This window comes from Rhinatrema bivittatum, chromosome 6 (genome assembly GCF_901001135.1).
Source record: "Rhinatrema bivittatum chromosome 6, aRhiBiv1.1, whole genome shotgun sequence".
NCBI classification, from domain to species: domain Eukaryota; kingdom Metazoa; phylum Chordata; class Amphibia; order Gymnophiona; family Rhinatrematidae; genus Rhinatrema; species Rhinatrema bivittatum.
Genome location: NC_042620.1, coordinates 267,907,628 through 267,930,482, shown reverse-complemented (window position 1 = coordinate 267,930,482; position 22,855 = coordinate 267,907,628). Strand labels below are relative to the sequence as shown.

Below are 22,855 nucleotides of genomic sequence, written 5' to 3'. Positions count from 1 at the left end.
AACTCGCCACTGTAGTTTTTAGGAAGGAAAGGGAGGCAGAAAGGTTTAAAAGAGAAACGCATCTATGATAACAAAATGCTTGGGTGCATACCCAGAGGTATCAGCAGGAAAAAGAGGGCAATACTGTCCTTGCCTAGGTCACGAGCGACTATCCACTTGGAAGAATGTGTTTAGTTACCTGTGTAAGGATATTGAGAGGATGGAAGAGGTTCAGAGAAGGCCTGCTCAAATGAAACAGGGCCTTCAACACCGTCCCTAGAAAGAGAGGCTGAAGAGACTGAAAATGTTCTTGGTGGAGGGATGAACGGAAAGTGAAGCTATGAAAGAAACATGCAGATATTTCACAGATTTCGATAAAGTACAGAAAGATGAAATTTCCCCTTTTAAAGGAGTTTGAAGAACAAGGAGTCATGATATGGAGTTGAAGGGAGGAGCATTCAGAGGAAACATGAAAAATGCTTCTCTGAGAGGATGGTAGATGTCTGGTATATCCTACTATAGAAGTGGTGGAAATCAGTGCCGAGAGAGAGACAGATGAATTCTTTGTAGAAGCGTCAAAGCGTGCTTGTGACAAATATCAAGGACAGTGGGAGGGGAAGGGTTGCAAACAATAAGGTGCCGTGAAGGGCAACAATGATGATATCGGGGACAGAACGGCTCCCTTATGAAGAAAGGGTAAAGAGGTTAGGGCATTTCAGCTTGGAAAAGAGATAATAGAGGGAATCTGATAGAGGTTTATAAAATTATAAATGAGGTGAAACAGGTAAACTGGGGATCATTATTTACCTTTTCTAATAGTATTATGACTAGGGAACACTCCATGAAACTAACAGGTAGCAGATTTAAAACAAATGTGAGGGTGTTTTTCACTCAATATGCAATCAAGCTGTGGAATATGTTGCCGGAGGATGTGGTCAAGGCATCTAGAATAGCTGGGTTGAAAAGGGGTTTGGACAAGTTCCTGAAGGAAAAGTCCATAAACTATTATTAGCCTGGCAGACTTGAAAAAGCCACTGCCTATTCCTGGGAGTGAGCAACAAGGAACAGATCTATCCTTTGGGATCTTCAGGTATTGGTGACCTGAATTGGCCAATATTGGAAATAGGATGCTAGACCAGACAGACCCTTGATCTGACCCAGTATGGCAAAGCTTTTAGAGGCAATCATGGAAGAGGATGATCTGGATATAGAGGCAGTCATAGAGACATTGATATATGGAGAACCATGACTGGAATATAGTTATATAAGCCTGTAATCTATTCTGGAAGGATAGTTTAGGAAGAACAAGAGGAGGAGTTGGCATTATATATAAGAAATAATGTTAAAACAGAACTGTAGGGTTTACGAGGAAAGGAGGAGGAACTGTTGTTTAATCTGGCAAGAGAGAATGGAATATCCATTAATATCGGTGCAATATACAGCTCTCCTTCGCAGGCAGAAGAAATGGATAGATCTTTAGTGGAAGACGGTCACAAAATTGCTATTAAAGGGGAGGTGCTATTGCTGGGTGATTTCAATCTGCCGCATGATGATTGGGGCAGAAGCAGGGAGATCCCTGGACTGTATGCAGAAGTTCTGCCGGCTGGTGACAGAACCGACATGGGAAGGGGCAACACTGGACTTGCTGCTTGCAAATGGGAAGAGTGTTTCTGATGTCATAATGGAGAACCGCCTGGGATTCAGGAAGAAGAGGTCACTGATTTTCTAAAGGAGTGGCAGAAAAAGTAAGAGAAAAAACATTAGCGTTCATAAACTACAAGAGATCACAGAAAGAGGAAGACAGGCAAAAATATCTGGAGAAGCTAAGAAAAGTGAGAAAGTAGTCAGGAAAGCAAGGTACAAATGAAAGAAAAAATAGCTAATGTTAAAAAAAAAGGCAATAAGACTTTTTTTTTTTTTTAGATATATCAGTGAAAGTAGGAAGTATAAAAAGAGATTGTAAGACTTCGATAAAGTACAGAAGAGAAGGAATATGCAGAGGCTGACCAGGAGAAAGTGGAATTGTTTAACAAATATTTCTGTTCAGTTTTCACTGAGGAGAGGCTTAGAATAGAACCACAGATAACCGTCACAAATACGACTGGAAGGGAGGTAGACCTAAATCAATTTTCAGAAGACTGAGAAAGTAGATAAAGCAATAAGGCTGGACAGGACACATCTGAAGGTATTACATTCTGGCAGCTCTGCTATCTAACATTTTTAATGCTTCTTTAGAGTTGGGAGCAGTTCCAAAGGACTGGAGAGAGCCAGGTGTGATTCCTCTTCACAAAAGAAGGAGGAGTCTGAGAACTACAGGCCAGTTAGTCTGACCTCAGTGGTGAGTAAATTAATTGAACTGGTGAAAAACGTAATTGTTCAGTTGTAGAGCTGAATGAATGAGAAGTGAGTGTGATGTGGAAGTTGCTTGCATGGTGTGTTTGCAGGGGGAAACAAAAAAAAATGGAAGTCTATGTGATAACTGAAAAGTGATGAGCAATATGAGGCCAATATTCAGTAAGCCAGTTAGTTGACAAGTTAGCTGAATAACTTGTTCACCCCTTCCCCAGATCTCTTATAATTGCAAATACTACCATTGGGCCCTCCCAACCCCCACATCTCAATGGACCGTGCCACACTTCTGGACCCTACCCCTACCCTCCTGAACCCTAAAAATCATATATAGCTTCATCATAACCTGCACTGGAAATGTATTCCACGCATTAAGAAAGATGGAAGGAAGACAAAATGATTACCGGCATGGTTAAAAGGTGAGGTGAAAGAGGCTATTTTAGCCAAAAGATCTTCATTCAAAAATCGGAAGAAGGATTCTTCAGAAGAAAATAGGATAAAGCATAAGAGAAGCTGAGGCTAAGAGAGAATTTGAAAAGAAGTTGGCCACAGAGGCAAAAACTCACAATAAAAACGTTTTAAAATATATCCAAAGCAAAAAGCCAGTGAGAGAGTCAATTGGACCGTTGGATGAACAAGAGTTTAAAAGGGCACTTAGAGAAGATAAGGCCATCGCAGAAAGATTAAACGATTTCTGTGCTTCGGTATTTACTGAAGAGGATGTTGGAGAGATACCAGTCCGGAGAAGGTTTTCATGGATGATGATTTAGATCAACTGAACCAAATCATGGTGAACCTGGAAGATTTGTTAGGCCTGATTGACAAACTGAAGAGTAGTAAATCACCTGCACCAGATGGTATACACTCCAGGGTTCCGAAAGAACTCAAAAATGAAATTTCAGACCTATTTCAATTAATTTGTAACCTATCATTAAAATCATCCGATGTACCTGAAGATTGGAAGATGGCCAATGTAACCCCGATATTTAAAAAGGGATCCAGGGATGATCCAGGAAACTATAGACAGGTGAGCCTGACTTCAGAGCTGGGAACAATCGAGGAAACTGTTATAAAGAATAAAATCACAAACATTTAGATAGACATAGTTTGATGGGACGCAGCCAACATGGATTTACCCAAGGGAAGTCTTGCCTCACAAATCTACATTTTTTGGAAGGGATGAATACACATATCGACAAAGGTGAACCAATAGATGCGGTGCATTTAGATTTTCAGAAGGCATTCAACAATGTCCCACATGAGAGGCTTCTAAGAAAATTAAAAAGTCATGGGATAGGAGGCGATGTGCTCTTATGGATTGCAAGCTGGTTAAAAGACAGGAAACAGAGATTAAATGATCAGTTTTCACAGGGAAAAAGGTAAACGGTGGAGTGCCTCAGGGATCTGTCCTTGGAATGGTGCTTTCCAATATATTTATAAATGATCTGGAAAGGGTTACAATGAGTGAGGTGATCAAATGTGCGGATGATACAAAAACATGTAGAGTAGTTAAATCTCAAGTAGATTGTGATGAATTTCTAGGAGGCCCTTGTGAGACTGGAAGACTGGGCTTCCAAATGGCAGATGAAATTTAACATGGGCAAACTGCAAAGTGATGCATTTATGGAAAAATAACCCTTGCTGTAGTTGCACAATGTTAGATTATATCTTAGGAGTTACCACCCAGGAAAGAGATCTAGGCGACATAGTGGATAATACATTGAAATCATCAGCTCAGTGTGCTGTGGCGATCAAAAAAAGCAAACAGAATGTTAGGAATTATTAGAAAGGAAATGGCAAATAAATCGGAGGATGTCATAATGCCTCTGTTTCACTCCATGGTGAGACCGCACTTTGAATACTATATGCAATTCTGGTCGCCGCATCTCAAAAAGGATATAGCTGCACTGAAGAAAATGCAGAGAAAGGCGACCAAAATGATAAGGGGCATGGAATGGCTGCCCTATGAGGAAAGGTTAAAGAAGTTAGGGCTGTTCAGTTTGGAGAAGAGACGACTGAGGGGGGATATGATAGAAGTCTACAAAATCTTGAAAGGACTTGAACAAGTTCATATAAATTGGTTATTTACTATCTCTGATAACAGAAGGACCAGGGGGCACTCCATGAAGTTAGCAAGTAGCTCATTTAAAACAAATTGAAGAAAATTCTTTTTCTCTCAGCGCATAGTTAAGCTCTGGAATTCATTGCCAGAGGATCTGGTTACAGCAGTTATTGTAACTGGGTTTAAAAAAGGTTTGGATAAATTCCTAGAGGAAAAATCCATAAACTGCTATTATGGTAATTAATAAGCAATAGTAGCTTGTGATTTATCTAATGTTTGGAAACTTGCCATGTACGTGTGACTTGGATTGGTCACAGCTGGAAAGAGGATACTGGGCTTTATGGACCCGTGGTCTGACCCAGTATGGCATACCTTATGTTCAACAAGGCTGCCTCTTTCATGAGTGATCACAAGTGTCAGGGGTGTTGTTCCTATTGCTTTTGGTTGGGGTGGGAATTGATAGTGGATGATTACCTCTGCCACTTAGTGTGAGAAGGGACTGGGGTTAGGAGGATATGATAGAGATATTTTGCATTTGTTGGTATTTTTTAAATATTTCACTGTATTTGATTATTATGTTGTGCACTGTTCTGAGTTCTCTTTTGAAGGAAGGCAATATAGAAAAATAACATGTAATATAAAATAAATATAACAGAAAAGAATTAAGAGAATTTTAAAAAATTGTTGCTTACTGTTCTGCTTGAAACCTCATATCTATTGCAGACTGTTAATCTAGGCCTCGTGATAAGTCTTGTTTGGAATGCTTTAGTATGGACCATGCCCTTGAAGTAAAAATGTTCCCTGCTGATGCACCTGGAACAATTTTTGGCATCCATGTCCTTTTAGGTGACCTTACAGTGCAACTGGCCAAAATTGGAATCGTGAATCCTGAATTATGGACAGCATACTGTAGCAGATAATACGTAAGAATTTCAAAGGCAAACTGTAGAGCTCTCTTGGACTGAGCTGACATTCTGTGCCCACTTCATGAGGGCTTTATCTAGTAACGTCAAAGACAAATTAGCCTGATTCGCTGCCCCAGAAGATGTAGCTGCTTGTTATCCCATAGTCTCAGAACTGGTAGACATCTTACCCAATGCCAGCATGAAAAAAAATGACACGAATTACCAAGTAATTTGGAGACTACTCTTACTCCACTGCTAGCAGGAACTCATCCTGAGCCTATGATAACTGATGGAGCTTGAAGCTATGTATCAGTAGTGGAAAAAGTGCTGTCACAAAGGAATGTTCATGCTGCAGGCAAGCAGATCTCCTGTCCTGTCAGACCAAGCATACCAGGAAAAGATTTGTCCCAATCCCTGGTAAGGGCTAGGGCTTGGTAAGGACAAACAAAATCCCTTCTGAACCTCATCTGCTACTGGGTATATATCTAGTGATCTGTATCCAGTTCTCATAGCTAGACGGAGAATGTCAGCAAGATGTCAAGCTAGATTCAAGAGCTTCAGTTAACTTCATGGACATCACTTATGCCCAAGAACACAGTTTTTATTCTATGCTGGACATTGCTTTGGGTGACAATATTAACACAATCATTCATAGTTGAAATAGACACATCCAGCATCACAGTAGGAGCCATTTATCTCAAGGAATCTCCTTAACCTTTGTGCATTTTATTCTAGAAGACTAGACCTGGCAGAATGCAACCATATTTTGGGATAAGAAGTCATTAGCAATCCAAACGGCATTTGAGAAATGGAAAGGGCATTTTTTCCAGCACAAATCCTTGCAGACCATAAGAACCTGGAATCCTTAAAAAAACTGCATGGCATATCGGTCCTAGACCGCTCAGGTGGCTCTTGCTCGTCATCTGCTTTAATTTCTCTTCGACTGTCCACCCAACCCACAGAAAAAGGAAAGCGGATACCCTGTCAGTAAGGACCAAGACAACCCTGCTGATCCTAAGACTTGAAAATTTCACTCTGCATACCACGGAATAAGATATAATTACAAGAATTAAGAAAACATCAAGTATGGCTCTTTTTCTCAGGCAAAAGGTACAACAAAGGAAACTAGCCATCATGGCAAGGGAACTGTCTATACCTTAAACTAGCATCATGGCAAGGGAACTGTCTATACCTTAAAAACCCAGGAGCCGATATTCAAAAGACATATGCAGTTAAAATCCTTTAAACACCCACATTTCACTGGTTATAAATCTCCTCTGTAATTCAGCTAAAATTTGTGTGTATAAAACAGCTGTGTGCACGGATTTATCTGGGCAAAAAAGGGTAGCCCAGGCTGGGTTTTTGAATTTATCTACTTAATGCAATATTAAGTACGAGCTGGCTAAGTTTATCCAGCTAAGTGTAAGTCCAACAAATGGTTGTCCTAAATCTGATGATACAAATTTTCTGCAGTCAGATTTATCCAGATATTCAGATAAAACAACTGGATAAAGTCACACGGTTATCTTTGGCTGCATTGCAGCTGCTGAATGTCGAGCCTCAACTGTAAATCCCAGAAAAGCATCTGAGATTAGAAATCCTCCATCTCTGCCAGGACACCCTGCTGGCAGGTCGCTTCCCATATTCAGAAGACGATGAACCTGACAAATCGCAGCTTCTGGGGGCTAGAAATGAACAAGGATGTAAAGGCAGATGTATTATCCTGAAAAAGTGTGAATCCAGTGCAAGGTGGCACAAGCAAGATGTCAGGGACTACCGGTGCTTTTGTCAATCTCAACGCACCCCAGGAGTTGTTGTTCATAGATTTCACTGCTGAACTACCACCATCGCAGGGACACTCCACAATACTACTGGTTGTGGACTTACTGACCAAAATGACGCATTTAATTCCAGACCTGGTACGCCCCTCATCAAGGAAGATAGTATTTCCTCAATGAAAAATTACGCTAAGAATAAACGGATTGTCTTGGGAGGTCATTTTGGATCAGGGATTCTAATTCTTAATTGGACGAACAGCCTAGTGGATAGAGCGGCAGCCTGAGAAAAAGGGAAGCTCCTTATGATCTTGGGCAAGTCACTTCATTGTCCATTGCCTAAGGTATATACTTTGGGCCTCATTTACTTACACATTTTTCTCATTGGCACAGAATGGGAGAAAAGCCTTAGTAAATCACGGTCTTGGATTTTAAGTCCTCTGGGATAAGGGAAATACTTATAGTCCCAGCATGTAATTCACCTTGCGCTACCATCCAAAAGGCATAAGCTAAATATAAAAAAATTAAATAAAATTCACAGTAATGTTTTGACATGAAGTATTAAGACTCCTAGTAGTACTGCTACATTTGTCCGCAGGATATAATAGCCAAGCAGAAAGCGAAACACTGTTTTGATGAGCAATGGGACACATCAACCCGTTTGGGTTGGAAACTTCATCCAGGGAGCTAAGGTTGCTAGGGTTCATCCGGCAGGGGGGAGAAGATACACTTCCAGGGCCCTAAAGGAAAATTCTGCTTCTCTAAGCCACTGAACTCTGGGGTGCCAGGAGAGACCACAAAACCCACAGCAAAAAAACCCACAAAAAAAATCAATTGCTAGCAAACATCACTCCACTACTGGTAACAAGGAGGAAAAATAAAACAGCAAGAGTCCAGTTGGTGTTCAACAACCAAAAAAAAGTTTACTTGAGTTTAAAAATAAGGATCCAAGCGACAGTAGTGAACATAAGAAATATCATCAAAAGTGTGTGTCAAGAAAATCAGTCTCCTTGTTCATTTGTTCCTTCTAGTTGATCTCCTCCATCCATGCTTAACAACCCACTGGTCTAAGAAAACTCTAGAGTAAGTCCAAAACTATCAGTCTCCTAAATTTCTCTTTACGCTTGCCTTTGACTTGCAGCTTGGGCAAAAAGATAGATGACTCAGCCCTTCTGGATACTGGAGGGGAGCTCCCCCTTCCAGACTGGTCAAAATTCACAACACTGTAGCAATCCTTAGCAACTCCTTCTCTTCCTTCTGATCCAAAATATCCAAGGGGTGAGGTTATGACCATCAGTAAAGATCCCCCTCTTCCATTCTCTCCAACCTTCCCCTCCGTTTCTCTCCTTCCCTTTAAATTCTGAGCATGCTCCAGGGGGTTTTATACCTCGCTGAAGACTGCCAGAAAAAGGTGGGATTAAAGCTATGGTCAAATAAGCAAAAATCTCCTTCCACTGCCCATGCTGGAAAAATATATTTATAAATATTCCTCAACTAAGATAACTCCATTCTTTCATGCTGTGCTCAAGTTAAATCAAACTTTCACAGGTCCATTTCCAATCATAAAACGTGTCAATCTAGTTACATATGTGTTTCAACTGCCCACATCTCTTCGAATCTTCCCAGTATTTCGCGTGGCACTGATCAAATCATATCATAAGAATCCATTCCCAGGCTGTCAGTTTCTCCTCCCACCTCCCTTGATGGTTGATGTCCAAGATGAATTCAGAGTAAAGCAAATCTTGGATTCTAAGAAGATCTGGAGATTCCAAGAAGATCAAGGACCATCTCCATTATTTGGTGGACTGGGTGGAGTAGCATACTTAGGAATCAGCCCAACACATGCATGCCCCTAAACTGGTAAATCATTTTTAATGCTGTGTACCCTAAAAAAACAGCTCCAAGAGTCACCTTCAGAGAGAGGAGGGGGATACTGTCAGGCCCAATCAATCTTGAATCAGCTTATCATTGGCACAGCGGGGGCTGGTCCTGATAAGCTACCATGTTTAAACCTCTCTGTAGCACTGGCTCGCTGCTGGTTCTTGCTCTAGCCTTGGTCCTGTGATTTGTTCCTGCCTTCATGGATGTTCACCTTGTTCCTGTGTATGTTCCTGCTTCTGGTATGCTTGACTGTTCCTTGGCATGATCTTCTGTCTTAGATCTTCACCTGGACTTGATTCTGTTCTTCAGCCTGCACAACTACACTTCAGTTTGACATCTCAAATTCTGAACTCAGTCTGAACTTGATTCTGCTACCTGTCACTGTGTCCTGTCTGTCACTTCAGATACTTCTCACTTGCTAAGTATCTCAAACATGGTTGCCCTTATTCTGTCTAGTCAACTAATACCAGGCCAATACCGGCAGATTAGTAGTGGCTGGGCACCATCCAACAAGGTGATAAAAAGAGTGCAAATAAAGGAAGCATGATCTAGCAACACGTTGCAGGCCTTGGGCCAGCTGAGCTGGAACCAAAAGGCTAGAACACCCCAGAAACCAACTAGGTCAATGCTGGCAAGTTGATGGTGGCCATGTACCATCTAGCAAGGCCCTGGGGACCTAGGCACTAGTTTTGGTGGCCGATTTTAGATTCTTACAAAGCTTGATGGTACCCAGCCTAGTGACTCAGCACTGCCAGGCTAAAGGTCCTGGTTTAATCCCTGAATTGAGTCTTCCACTCCCCAAGTCAGCTGGGGCTGGATATTTGGTGGAGGCAGTGTTCACAATCCCCACGGGGAGGGAATCACAGTCAAGGGCTGGATTCAGGGCACATGACTGCAGGATTCTAGAAGGAGCCCTGGTGCACATCTGCCAACCCAGGACCAATGCTACAATTACCAGACTAGATACATTGGGAAGACTGTAAGGTCCATATAGCAAGGACTATTTCTTATGTGTATCTGTACAGCTCTGCATACACCTTGTAGTGCTATACGTTAGTAGTAGTAGTAGCTGGAAGTACAAAGGCATAATAAAATACTGCCGAGTCAAACAAAAAAACAAAGCTTGGTGGTAAAAAATGGTGGGGGGAACTGTGTGTTGGATTAAGTATGGATACTTGTCTTAGGATGGTAGGAGATCAAGGAGGAAGACAAATTGGCTTGGATAAGGAAAGATATCCTAAAAAAGTGGTCAAGCTTCTGAGACTAGCAACCAGGCTATATCCTGAGCAATGTGGCCATCATCTACTATGTTGTTATGTACAATACAGGGAGAGATGCACCCTGAGGACAGGAAAATGTGAAATGTGCTCCCTGCTGAGGCAGTGATACAGTTGCAGAATGAGAAAAGGAGACAGATGGCTGTAGAAATAAGGGAAACGGGCATGAGGCTGATGTACCTGAAGAATTAAAATAGGGATACAAGGAAAGAGGCAGAGAAAAGCAAGAAGCAGCAGGAAAAAGCTGGGGGCAAGATCCACTAGAGGTCAGAGGTACAGGAAGGGAAGGAAAGCTTGAGGGGAGAGATGGCGATGGACTGGTGGCTCATTTGGCAAGTGCTGTGCACTGCCCTGTGCAGCTTCCCCTGCTTTCATCCCTGGTTTGGGTCTTCCACTCCCAGAGTTGTCCAGGGCTGGAGGGAGGAGGAGAAAATCTTGGTCATGGCCTAAGGCTGGCATTGAGAACCTGTTTTCAGGGTTCCTGGCCTGGACTAAATGATGTGAAAATGGTGCTGAAGAACCCATTTTACCACAGGGGAAAATCTTTGCAAGATTTACGAGGCTGCAGACGCTGAGTGCCACAGTTTAATAAATCCAAGTTTTTTACTTGTGCTCCCGGCTGCGGCAATGAGTCATGGCAGCCTCCCATCATGGGGCCGCAAGGCCCTGTAAATGCCCCCTCCAGCCCCTCTTCAAAAATCCCCGGTGATCTGTGAGCAACCCCCTTCTACCTCCCCCTGCACTCGGGCCATAAAATATAAACGTAATCCTCTCTTAAGTCCTGCTCTGAAAGCCCACTCACCCATTTATGGGCTTTTTGTAAGGAGATTCAAATGATTTTCTGTTAACAAAGTATCCTTGTGTGAGATTCAGAAATTTTGTATAAATTTTACAAAGTGCCTTTTCCAAAAAACTATTCCCCTATAGACCCTCTCCAGGTTTACCGTCAAATCTCTGGTGGTCTGGTGAGGGCAGGAGCAGTCCCAGCTCGTTCCTGCTCCACCAGCACCATTTTGAAAAATTGCCTCAGATGGCTCCCGACTCTCCTCTGCTCTGCATTAGAGAGGGGCAAAGAAATGCCTGGAGCCAGCTGATTGTCAGGGTGAAAAAATGGTGCCGGTGGAACAGGCTCCTGCCCCCAGCAGACTAAGCCTAAGGAAGTTCCAGGGGACATTTTTGGCTTCATGGGGAAAGGAAGGGGGGGGGGGGGCTGATATTCAGGACAGGAGGAGATACTTAAAAGGCACTTATTTTTATTTTATGGCTCAGATAGAACAGTAGGAGGGAGGTTGGGGTGGTTGCCCCCAGACCATCAGGGATTTTGGAATAGGGGATGGGGAAGGGGCTTATATAGGCAATACAGCCCCTTTAAGAAGGTGCATCACCAGGCGTCTCAGAGGCATGGTTGGAAACCGCAGGCATACATTTTAGTTTTAAAAATATATGCATTTAGTAGGCAATCTGCTAACATGCATGTTTTGTAATATCATTTAGAACCATTTAAAGGCACACACTCACACTATAAGCTGCATAACACACCACTATTCCAACACAATGTAGGCAGGCACTTGTCCTGAAAACTGAGTGGGTCTATGTGGATGGAAATATACACACGTCCACCGATAGTTAGGGGTCCTAGTCAAAATGTACCCTTTTATGACCCTCTGATACCTGTGCCTCGAACCCTCAGTCTCATCCTCATTCTGCCTTTTCCTTATGTTCTCTCTGCACCACAAACACCACCACCACCACCGCATCACTCTTCCTTCACAATGTCTGAGGTTTTCCATAAGGTTCACCAGACTCATCTTGAGTTCTTCACCAGGTCCCCTCCCATGTCATTCCTTTTTTATTCCCTTAATCCCTACCACCTTATCTTCCTTTCTTTAAATCACAGACAAAACTATCCATATTCTCTCTTCTTCCAAACATACTACTTGCTCCTCTGACCCCACTGTCGCCTAGGTCCTCCATTCTATTGCCCCTGCAAATCTCTCACTTCCTTAATCTTTCTCTCTCTCATGCAACTGTTCCCGCTCTCCCGCCAACAAGCTGCGATCGCACACCACACCTCAAGAAACCTTCACTGGATCTTGTGTGCCCTGCTATCACCCCATCTCGCCTTTACCTCCCTTCCTTTCACATCAAAACTATCCAAGTGTGCCATTTATTTCCACCGCTTTGACTTTTGTACATCTCAAGCCACGCTGGGTTCATTCCAATCTGGCTTCCACCCTCTATATTTCACAGAGATGCTTCCTTGCTAAAGTCTCCTCACGGCCTTTACTCAGTCTTCATCCTCTTTGGCCTATCTGCAGTTTTCGACACTGTTGATCACCACCTACCGCTTGACAGTTTTCAAAAGGGAGCTAGCGCCGACTAAATCAAAGCCTTTCAAAAATGAGCAAGCTGAGCAGCTGAATCTTAGCCACTCAGATTCCGGACCGGTCCAGGGGTGAAGATGGGACAGGGGGAGAGAAAATTAGATGGCTGGCACTGCTTTTTAGTAATAACCGCCTTGCTTGGCCAGCCAAATCTAGGTGCCACAATAGCAGGACTACATTTGTCTGGCCATCCTCCCTACAGATGTTAACCCCCCCCCCCCCAAATCTCTAGCATCCCATCCTGTTCCCTGCTTTAAAAAAAACAAAACATGTCTCCCATTTCCTCCACTCAACCCCAGAATGTCTTCCGAGGCCTGGCAGGAGGACAGACTTCCCTCCTCCAACTGGAGCATTCTGTGTTGTTTGGGGAGGTGAGCCGAGATGAAGGGAGGGAAGGTATCTGGACACAAAGTAAGGGGATCGAGAATCGGGTTAGGGATGTCGGCCACTTTATGTTAATGCAGGGAGGAGGAACGAGATGTTGGATTTGGGATGCTTACCTCTTCCCCCTCCCCCCCCCTTTTCCTTTTTATTCTTAATGCAAGAGGAGGTAGGTCACTTTGTACTTAACAGGCTGATTTTCAAAGCTAACCAGGTAAATTTGTAAATCTAGCCGGTCAAATTCTCACCAACTAGATTTTGGTGATTTTTTTCCCACTGAATTGACCTAGCCAGTTAAAAAAAAAAAAATTAACCAGTTATCTTATCTACTCAGTGGATCTTTGAAAACGGACTCCTCGTCCTCGCTTGGATTTTGGGATTCCATCATTTCTTGGTTCTCCTCCTACCTCTTGCATTGGCCTTTTAGGAGTATTTGCTGGCGCATAAATTAGCCAGCAAATAGTCAAATAAACGACACAGATTTTCAAAACAGACGTATGAGCATAAGTCCTGCTTTAAAATTACCCTGGCATAACTATGCACATACAGTTACACATGCAATTTGGCGCACAGACCTTTGCTGAAAGAATTTATTCACCTACTTTTTTTTTTTTTTTTTTAAACAAAAAAAGTACGCAGGCAACTTCCTACCCCGCCCAGAGTCTACGCCTCTGAAACTTCTCTCCCCTATGTGCGTTAAAAGTTCATGCATAAAGTGTGCAAGCAGGAAATTTTATGCACACATCGGCTACGCTGTTTTCTGAAAGTGAATTTTGACAGGTAAGGCACCATTTTATCCGTAGAAGTCCGTTCACAAATTAAACTCTTAAGGGAGATTTTCATACCAGCAGCATAACTGTAAAGTCCGCAAATTCTTTCTGCCCACTGTCTTTGCACTGAGTTTCAAAGGAAGAAGTACGTGCTTTTTACTTTGAAATTTGCCCCAGGAAAAAGAGGGAGAGAGACACACACACACTCTGGGGAGGCCTTCACAGTATTCAACTATTTATATCACGACAGCAGGGCCAGCTAATAACTCGAGGTGAGGTGCTGGTGGTGATTTAGGGAACTGGGGCCAGTTTGGCATGCAGAGTGAGACGTACGAACAGCACAGTAGACCTCGATTAAGATTTGACGTCATTTGGAGTGAGGAAAGTCTCACAAAGATGAGATTTCTACAATGTTCTCTCGCCCTAGCTTAATGGACTCTTTAACAGGGTACTATCAAGCTAGTGCGAGAGAACATTGTAGAAATCTCATCTTTGTGTGACTTTCCTCACTCCAAATGACGTCAAATCTTCACTGAGCTGTACTGTGCTGTTTGTACGTCTCACTCTGCATGTAAAAGTGGCCCCAGTTCCCTAAATCAGTGGTCCCCAACCCTGTCCTGGGGGCCCACCAGCCAGTCGGGTTTTCAAGATATCCACAATGAATATGCATGAGAGAAAATTTGCATGCACTGCCTCCATAACATGCAAAGTTTCTCTCATGCATATTCATTGTGGATATCCTGAAAACCCAACTGACTGGTGGGTCCCCAGGACAGGGTTGGGGACCACTGCCCTAAATCACCACCAAAACCTCACCTCGAGTTATTAGCTGGCCCTGCTATAGAGATATAAATAGTTGAATACTGTGAAGGCCTCCCCAGAGGCTCACCCTTTCTCTCTCTTGCCCCTCATTTTCATTAATCCTGCCCAAACCCCTCCCCAATCCCACATCTTCAATAAATTTGCATTCATACCATGCGGTTACATAACTATCGCATGCGTTAAAGCCATAATGCATTTTGATGAATGACCCTATATGTGTCTGTTTTTTGCCCCCATGACCTAATCCAATCCCAGGAATACCTCTACTATAATACCTGTACTCTTACCCGCACAGAGGGTGGGCAATTTTTAAAAAGCCCCTTTCCAAGGGTAAAATGCTGTTTTACCCCTGGAAATAGCTTTGAAAATGTCCCTTTTATAGTCTATCCTCGCGTGGATTCTTCACCACCACTATCTCACCACCCGTCGGTGATCCTAAGGACTCTGTCCTGGGTCTTTTTCCACTTCTCTTTCTATATTTATTACCTTGTGCTCTGATTTTCTACTGGGGCTTTCAGTGCAATCTTTAATCCGATAGCTTCCAGATCTACCTCTGTGCACCCCAACTTTCACCCAGAATTCCGTCCCAAATCTCAGCCTACTTGTCTAACATTGCCACCTGGATGTCCTACCATCACCTTCAACATAATTTAGCCAAGACAGAACTTATTTTTCCCCTCCCAAACAAACTTCCCTCATTTCCCCTCTGTCTCAGTGGATAACACTTTCCTACTCCCAGTCACCTCGGCCTGCAATCTTGTGGGGGGTGGGGGGAGGGGAAAGAGGTCATCTTGGACCCCTCTGCATATATTCAAAACACTGCTAAAATGTGTCATTTCTTTTTAACATCCCTAAAATCTGTGCCTTCCTTACCAAAAATCACTCTCTCATCGCATCCCATTTAGACTATTCTAACCTGTTCTTCACAATTGTCCCGCTGAACCAACTATCTCCACTACAGCGTATTCAAAATTCAGCTGCCCAACATATTTACCTCGCAGTGCTGCTGCGGACGGTATAACCCCCTCCTCTCAAGTCACTACACTGGCTTCCTATCCACGAATGCAAACGGTCTGAGTTTCTCTCAATCACCTACAAGTGCCTTCACTCCGCAACTCAGTACTTCTCCTCTCTATCTTCCCCAGTAACTTCCTTGTAACCTCCACTCATCGGGTTAAGCTGCTCTTTTCTGTGCCCTTCTCCTCCATCACAAACTTCCGGCCCCACACTGTCCACCCTGCTGCACCATGTACCTGGAACAAACTCCCGTGAGTTGGTGTGTCATGCCCCTTCATTGGCTATATTCAAGTTCTACCGAAAATCATGCCAGTTTAATGTTGCTTTTAAAATCTTAAAAACTCTGGCTTTTCCTGGTCACAGCCTTCTCAATTTTAACCACGTTTACTGTAGGAAATAGCCTCGTATTTATCTTACCTGTGTCTTGAGCGTAAGCTCCAGAGAAAGCACTGTGTCTGTGTATGTATACAGCGCCGTGTTTATCTAATAGCGCTTCAGAAACGATAAGCAGTAGTAAATAAATACTAAAAACCTTTCAGGAGATGCTGTCCTAGGGGTCTGTGTCCTGCTCAGTAATTTTTTTTCTCACCTCTGAAGAAACGTTTAATAATTTTTCTTCTGGTTGAGACACATGGTGGCTGCCCCTGCTCCATCTTTCTTAAGATATCAGGTTTTGTAGTAGTGAAGCCTGTGCACAGGGAAAGAGAAATACATGGTCTGACAGAATATTCATGAAATGCATGGGACCTGGGGGATTTTTTATTTTTTTACGCTCCCCAAATTTCCCCCTCAAGAATTTTAAGCCAGACAGCTAGGATTGCCACCTGACCCACATCAGCTCCGATTCTGTCCCCTTGCATCTATGAATTTCTAGTTTATTTCTACAGAAAGACCGGGGATGGGGTGAAGCAACAGACGAACTGGAGCAACCCGTCCGAGCTGACCTGTGTCGGGTGGCAAACCTACAGAGGGCATTGTCTGAGCAACCCAGGAACCACTGGCAGCCTGAGGGCTGGAAGGAACTTTTCTCAAAAACAGGACCCACACGTTTGTTCTGACCCTTTTCTCCAAGGGAGATGTAGTGCTGGAAAGGCAGCAGGCCTGCCTTGGTCTGTCTTACAGTCCCCTCAAGAAGCTGCACTGTTAAGAGCTGTTACAGGTGACCACAAACCTCAAGCAGCAGCTATAGCAAAATTTACTTCCAGCTCGGTACATGGCCTATATATCTTAATGTGGCTGTGGCCTTCAGAACAGATGGGGTGAAATAAGTTGTGAAATTAGATCTATATTTATTCCAGAAATTAAAAAGGACAGATTTATGGCTGAATAAGAAAAACCATTTAAATACAGATCCAAGGAGACTAGTCATCAGTGTATTTTATTCAAGCCAGTTTTATTCATGAGGCTAAGAGCATTTTTGGATTGCAAAAGCACGATCTTCCTTACTGACAGCTGTCCAGATAGATGTCTATCTGACGTGTTTTTCAGAACAGCTGCTGCCATCATCATCATCATCATCATCATCATCTGAAGGCTCCAGGAGAAGCTGATTATGTCAAACAGTAAGGCATTATTGTGAACATGAACCTTTTCCTGATGAATAGCTGTGGGAAGGATTAGCTGGGAGCGCTCTTCCACTGAATGTACATGTTCCTGGTTTTGTCAGCATCAACCAGAGGGAAATGAAACCCAGCAAAACTCAAATGTTAAAATGTGTTGGGGTAAAATTCACATTCCTAACGATCTGGAGCAGAGAAGTGCACTTCCAGTCCACAAGGGATGTAAACCTGTTTGGCTTTCAGAATATCCCATGCAGTATATATCTGCATAGTTTGGTCCGCAGATCAGACTGATTTCCTGAATTTTGGTCATTCCGGATGTGGCCTCAAATGACCGTTGTGAATATCCTTGTTCTAAAGGTTTCTGAATTTGAAAAAAAAAACAGGTTTGTCTATCCTTAGCTTTAAAAGCATGACTTAATGGTTGAAGAAAGGTTTGGAGTTTTTTGTTTTGGGTTTTTTTGTAGTTTAAAAATGGTTTGAAATCAGTTTTCCAAAATCATTATATAAGGAAGTTAAATGAGGAGCGCCACATGCTAACTGGAAGGTATAAACAGCTGATATTGTACATGGGTTGAACCTGTATCTGAGACAAAAATCCCAGGATGAGATAACTCATGAAATGGCTTCGCCCCCACCTCTTATGACCAGGTGGCATTGGCTCCCTGACCATGGTAATGCCTGAGCAGGATGTCACAAACCAACAATTACGTTTAGCGGTTTTATTAAGTCTCCTTTTTTTTTGGCAAAGCAGAATTTACTGACCCTTTAAGAAACAGATTATCAGCTCTGGATCATCGTCACAAAACTGCCCCTTTAAATAAGTATGGGGTCCAGCTTCTGGGCTTGTGGTAAGTTACTTAATCAATACAACTTTGGTTCCTGGCCAGGGAGAAGCCCTCTTTAAGCAAACCCAGCTCAGTCCTTTGACTGGTAGGGGTATTGCTGCGTATCCCACCAAGGGCTGAGGAATCCACAGTAGATAAGCTCCAGCTGGTACCTCTGGTTCCTGGTCACCGTCCTGAGGATGGATACTTGAAATGATCCATTCTCTGAAATGCATCTAGTGTTTCCCTTCTGTTGCTGGCTGCCACAATCCCAGTCACACTCTAAGGGCCTGATTTTCAAAAGCATTTACACGCTTAAAACTGGATTTTCCACGTGTAAATGCACTTTACCGTGGAAGTGGGCTTTTGAAACTTGCTACAACACATACCATTGAATTGCTCATAGGTTTTACCCACGTTAGATGCACTTAATGCGGGTAAATAGCTTTTAAAAATTGCTATGACAGTATGAAACATTTACATGCGTGACTCCTTTGAAAATTCACCTGAAAGTGAAGATGCTGCTTTTTGGAAAGTTTCCCTAATTTTGGATCAGCTGGAACCAAGAAGTTCTGGCCTGCCTTCTTTCCAGAACTCTACCCCCCAAGGACTCTGCGGCTTCAGTGTTGAAACCCTCTCAGCTAGGCAGATCCACCTGCTCCTCCCTGGGGCTAGATCAGTGCATGTCCGACACTACCAGCTTGTGATTTCAGGATTAGTTCTCTCCTCTCTAATGTGGGGGATATGAACTCCATCGCACACTCCTGTATCTCGCGTGTCATGTGCGCACATGTACTTATGGATTGACTGCACTGTCCTATTTTCTTTCAGGACATACAACTACAAACCTACTTCTCCCATGCTCACTTACGCACTTCCTCGCCCCCCACAAACCCATCCCATACACAAAGTCCTCATATTCAGTCTTCACACATTTTCTCCAAATGCTTTCACACATAACCACACCCCCCCCCCAATACACACACACACACACATTGACCACACCTGCCCCCGACACATCCCCACAACACATGGCTCCCGTACTGCCTCCACAAACATTCCTGACACATAGACGCACTTCTTCCAAGCAAACTGCCCCCCACACATACACACCATCACATACAAAACCACACAGACATTCAAAGTCCTCCTGTGACATACTCATGGGTTCACGGCTCTTATGCAAGAATAAAGAAAAGAGGATTTATATTCAGACAACAACCAATAAGGATTGAATTGCACAGGCTGGGTAAACAAGCGTGGGAGTAGCTTGCTTATTACGGTGGTTACTACCCTTAAACAATTAGCAAGATACTTCACTTAGATGCAGCTCCAGCACCGCTATCTATATTGATGGCGGGGGTGGAAGGGAAATAGAACCAAAAAGTTACTTATAAGGGCCATGAGTAACAGCTAAGTATGAAAAAAATAAGTGCGAAAGTTTGCTGGGCAGACTGGATGGGCCATTTGGTTTTCTTCTGCCGTCATTTCTATGTTTCTATATCCCAGTTAGCAGAGAACATGTTGGTTCTAGTTAAAGCCTATTTCTTGAATTAATGTATTTTTCTAAGTTCAGTTTAGAACAGTTACAGATGAAAATGTAAAAAAAAAATGAAATAGCACTTACAGTTTAGTGGCAAATGAAAGCTTAACTCACTCTGGGTTTAAACTGACCTTTACATCATAACTCTAGCCACCCAGGCCAAGTAGCAATCTTATTAGTATCTTAAATAGCAGGGTTTTTCTTTCTTCAGGCCTTCCCTGGCCTGCGAGCCATGGATCCTGGTGCAGCTCTGTGCCACAGGCTGCCTCACAGGAACAGATGCAGAAATAGAGATTTCTAGGTTGATCTGCTTCTTTTATGGCAACTTCAATAATTGAAACCAACTGACTTTGGATCGTGTGCACTCCTGCTCCACCCTCTCTGCCTACGATTCCCCCAGGGAACCCTTCACAACATCACTGTGCTTTCAAAGTACTCGGATTACCTTTCCCTGGAGTCCTGTTTCTTCCTTTTACTACTAAGGCCCGATTTCCCTCAATTTCAGGGGAAAAGGTTTTCCCTATAGATTTCAGCGGATGTGCCTGCCACTTAAGATTCAGTCCCACAGAACCTTCCACAGAAATACACACAGGCACGGAACTTTTTCCAGAGCACACGGTCTCCTTCCACACATTCTGACACGCTCCCAAACTCCTCCCCCCAGACAGAGAAAAATACTGCCTCCCAGCCAGCCAAACAGACAGATATTCATTCTCACCCAGCAGTGCACCCTCACTTTTAACCTACCTGGAACGTGCTTACTCCCATGCCCTGCATGCACTCATCAGACTCTGTGTCCTGATGGGCGCTGGTCTTCATGCCCATGTTTAATGCGCGCTAGCTAACATGTATAAACAACGTTATCGCGTGTAATCTGCACAGGCGCCAGCATTTCCGCTGGAGTTCTCAACGGCAGCACCAAATCCCCAAACAGTATGTGTATCCCTCCCACCACCACCCCCCAAAAAAAGATATTTAAATGACCTCATTAGGTATTAACTTTGGATGTATTATCCAGCGTTAATACCTGCAAGGCTTAACGAGATCCATCTCACACTGGAAAATTCAGTACATCCCCTGATGTACAGTTAACTTTCTGTCATGAGGTGGGACACACAAGGAATGGCTGGAAGCCAAGAACAACATCTGGGCCTGAAGTGCACCCCCCTCCTCGCTAGAAGAGAAAAAGGGTCTCCGATCCACTTCTGGATCCCATCCCCTCATCTCCACGAGCAGCACGAAGACCTCTGGGTTTCAAAAAGCCATTGGCCACGTATCAATCAGGAGAGCAAAACTGGCAATTGCCAAACAGGAAGGGGATCTGGGAGTAATTATCAGGGACGGCCTCGAGGTTGCCAGTCAGCCTGACTAAAGCCGCTGGGAAAGCTTTGCCGGTCTGCATAAGGAGAAAAATGGAAATAAGCCTGCCCTCAAACAGTACAGAGGTACAAAGGGGTGCGCAGTTTTTAAAAGAGGTAGATTTTTACTGTGCAGTGCAACTCCCCCCCCACCGCCCGAATCTGCTTGATTTTTTTATTTAGATTTTCAAATGCCTTTTCCTCAAGGCCCTGTACAACAATCAGGCAATTATTTACAGCGGTGACAGCAGGGATGAATGAGGACCCAGCCATTTCCCCTACCACCGGCGGCTGTCTAGCACAGGAAAAGTGGCAGGAAATCCTTGCCAGCATTAACATCAACACATTTCCTACCCTGCATCTATTTAGTTCGATTTCCGTCCTCTCTCTCTCTCTGCTTGCACAGTTTTTAGGATGTTCTTCTCGCTCTCTCTTTTCTGATTCTTGTTTCTTTCTTTCAGATTGGATTTTTTTTTTTAACACTTCATCTACCTTCCCTCTTTTTGCTCTCTGTTTTTATTCTCTCTCCTCTTCCTGTTCTTCCATGCTTTCCTTTCCCCATTCCTCATCCCTTTCCTCCTCCTCCCAATCTCTGCTCCTTCCCTTCCCGCGCTCCACCATCTCAGCTCTTTTCTCTCTTTCCCTCTGACCCACAGTCCTCTCACCTTCTTCTTCCATCCTTCCTTTTATACCGAGTCCCCTCTCCCTTTCTCTTTATCCGTCTCCCTGTCCCCATCCATCCCGTCCTGTGTCTCTCCTCCCCCACCCCTTCCTGCAGCTTTCTGAAGCCAGCTCACACTTCTAGTCCATCTAACACCCCCTCCCACTCATACCCGCTACCCAATCCTTGAATTCCTGCTTCTTTTCCCATTCCCCAGCATCCAGCACCTCCTGTTCGTCCCCCCTCCCTTTTCCCCACTCTTTTTTTTCTCACTCATCACTTGTATCTCCCCATCTCCCTCCAGAGTATCCATCCCACATGCTTCCCCCCCACTCCCCCACAGCATCCATCCTCCCTCTGTTTCCCTCCTGCCTCTAGCACTCATTCCCCCTGCTCCTCCTTCAGCGAACCTTGAACGAGCGGCGAGAATCCCTTCGGCACGCTCCTGCATCTGCGCCGGAGGCCGGCACTTCCTGCTGCTGGCCTTGCAAGGTTTGAACACACACATGGTGCCGGCACAAATGCAGAAGCACAAGCAACAAAGGCAGGAGAGGATTCTTGCCTCTCGCCCTGATGCCCGCGGGGTTGGGGAGAGGGAAAGGGGGCGAGAATGAAAGAGAGGATCAGGGAAGCCACCCCAGGCCCCGCTGGCTGGGGATGCTTGGGCGAGAATGCCGGAGATGACCTGTGAAAATGCGAGCCTCCCGCCAATTGTGGGAGACTTGGCAGGGTCCTCCGAGTAAGACTCCCTGTACCGTGTCTGGTGCTGAAGGCCTGCGACTCTGTACGGATATTGAGAGAATTAAAGCATTTCAGAGCGGGGCTACCAAAATGGTAGAGGGTCTGCCAAAAACGAACTCTCCAGGGGCAATTTTCAAGCTGGCTGCATTGCTGCACTCTTTACCCATGGACCGTGCACCACACTTCAAAGGGACAGTAGGCACATATTTTCCGCCGTGAAACTTGTTGAAGGTGCAAAGTACCTGCCAATCTTTACAACTGGTTTTTTTTGGCAGGCAGGTCATAAAACCGCGCATAGATTTTAAACTGCAATCCACACGTATTATTTTCCAACCCCACTAAAAACGCATCTGGGGGGGGAACACCTTTCCCCAAATGCACTCAAACGTGCAACGTGCTCACTTTTAGGTGGACTGAGGGCGAAAGCCAATTCACCCACATAAATTTCTTTTGAAAATTGCTCTAAAACATGTACTTGCTGGGGATAAACAGGCAAAGGGTGATGTGATAAAAACATTCAAACTGATAAGACAGGCTAAGAGAGAATTTGAAAAGAAGTTGGCC

General features: G+C 44.0%; 1 protein-coding gene across 5 annotated transcripts in view; it reads right to left on the bottom strand.

The window, feature by feature from the left end:
• Positions 1–22,855, bottom strand: part of LOC115094264 (zinc finger protein 436-like) — an 88,618-nt gene that overhangs the window by 4,332 nt on the left and 61,431 nt on the right. For 4 of the 5 annotated variants that reach the window (XM_029607136.1, XM_029607134.1, XM_029607135.1 and 1 more), the window contains one exon: positions 16,192–16,290. The exons of the other annotated variant lie outside the window; for it this stretch is intronic. In XM_029607136.1, coding sequence (XP_029462996.1) covers positions 16,192–16,290 — 99 coding nt within the window. The remainder of the gene's footprint in view (positions 1–16,191; positions 16,291–22,855) is intronic. 5 annotated transcript variants of the gene reach the window in all.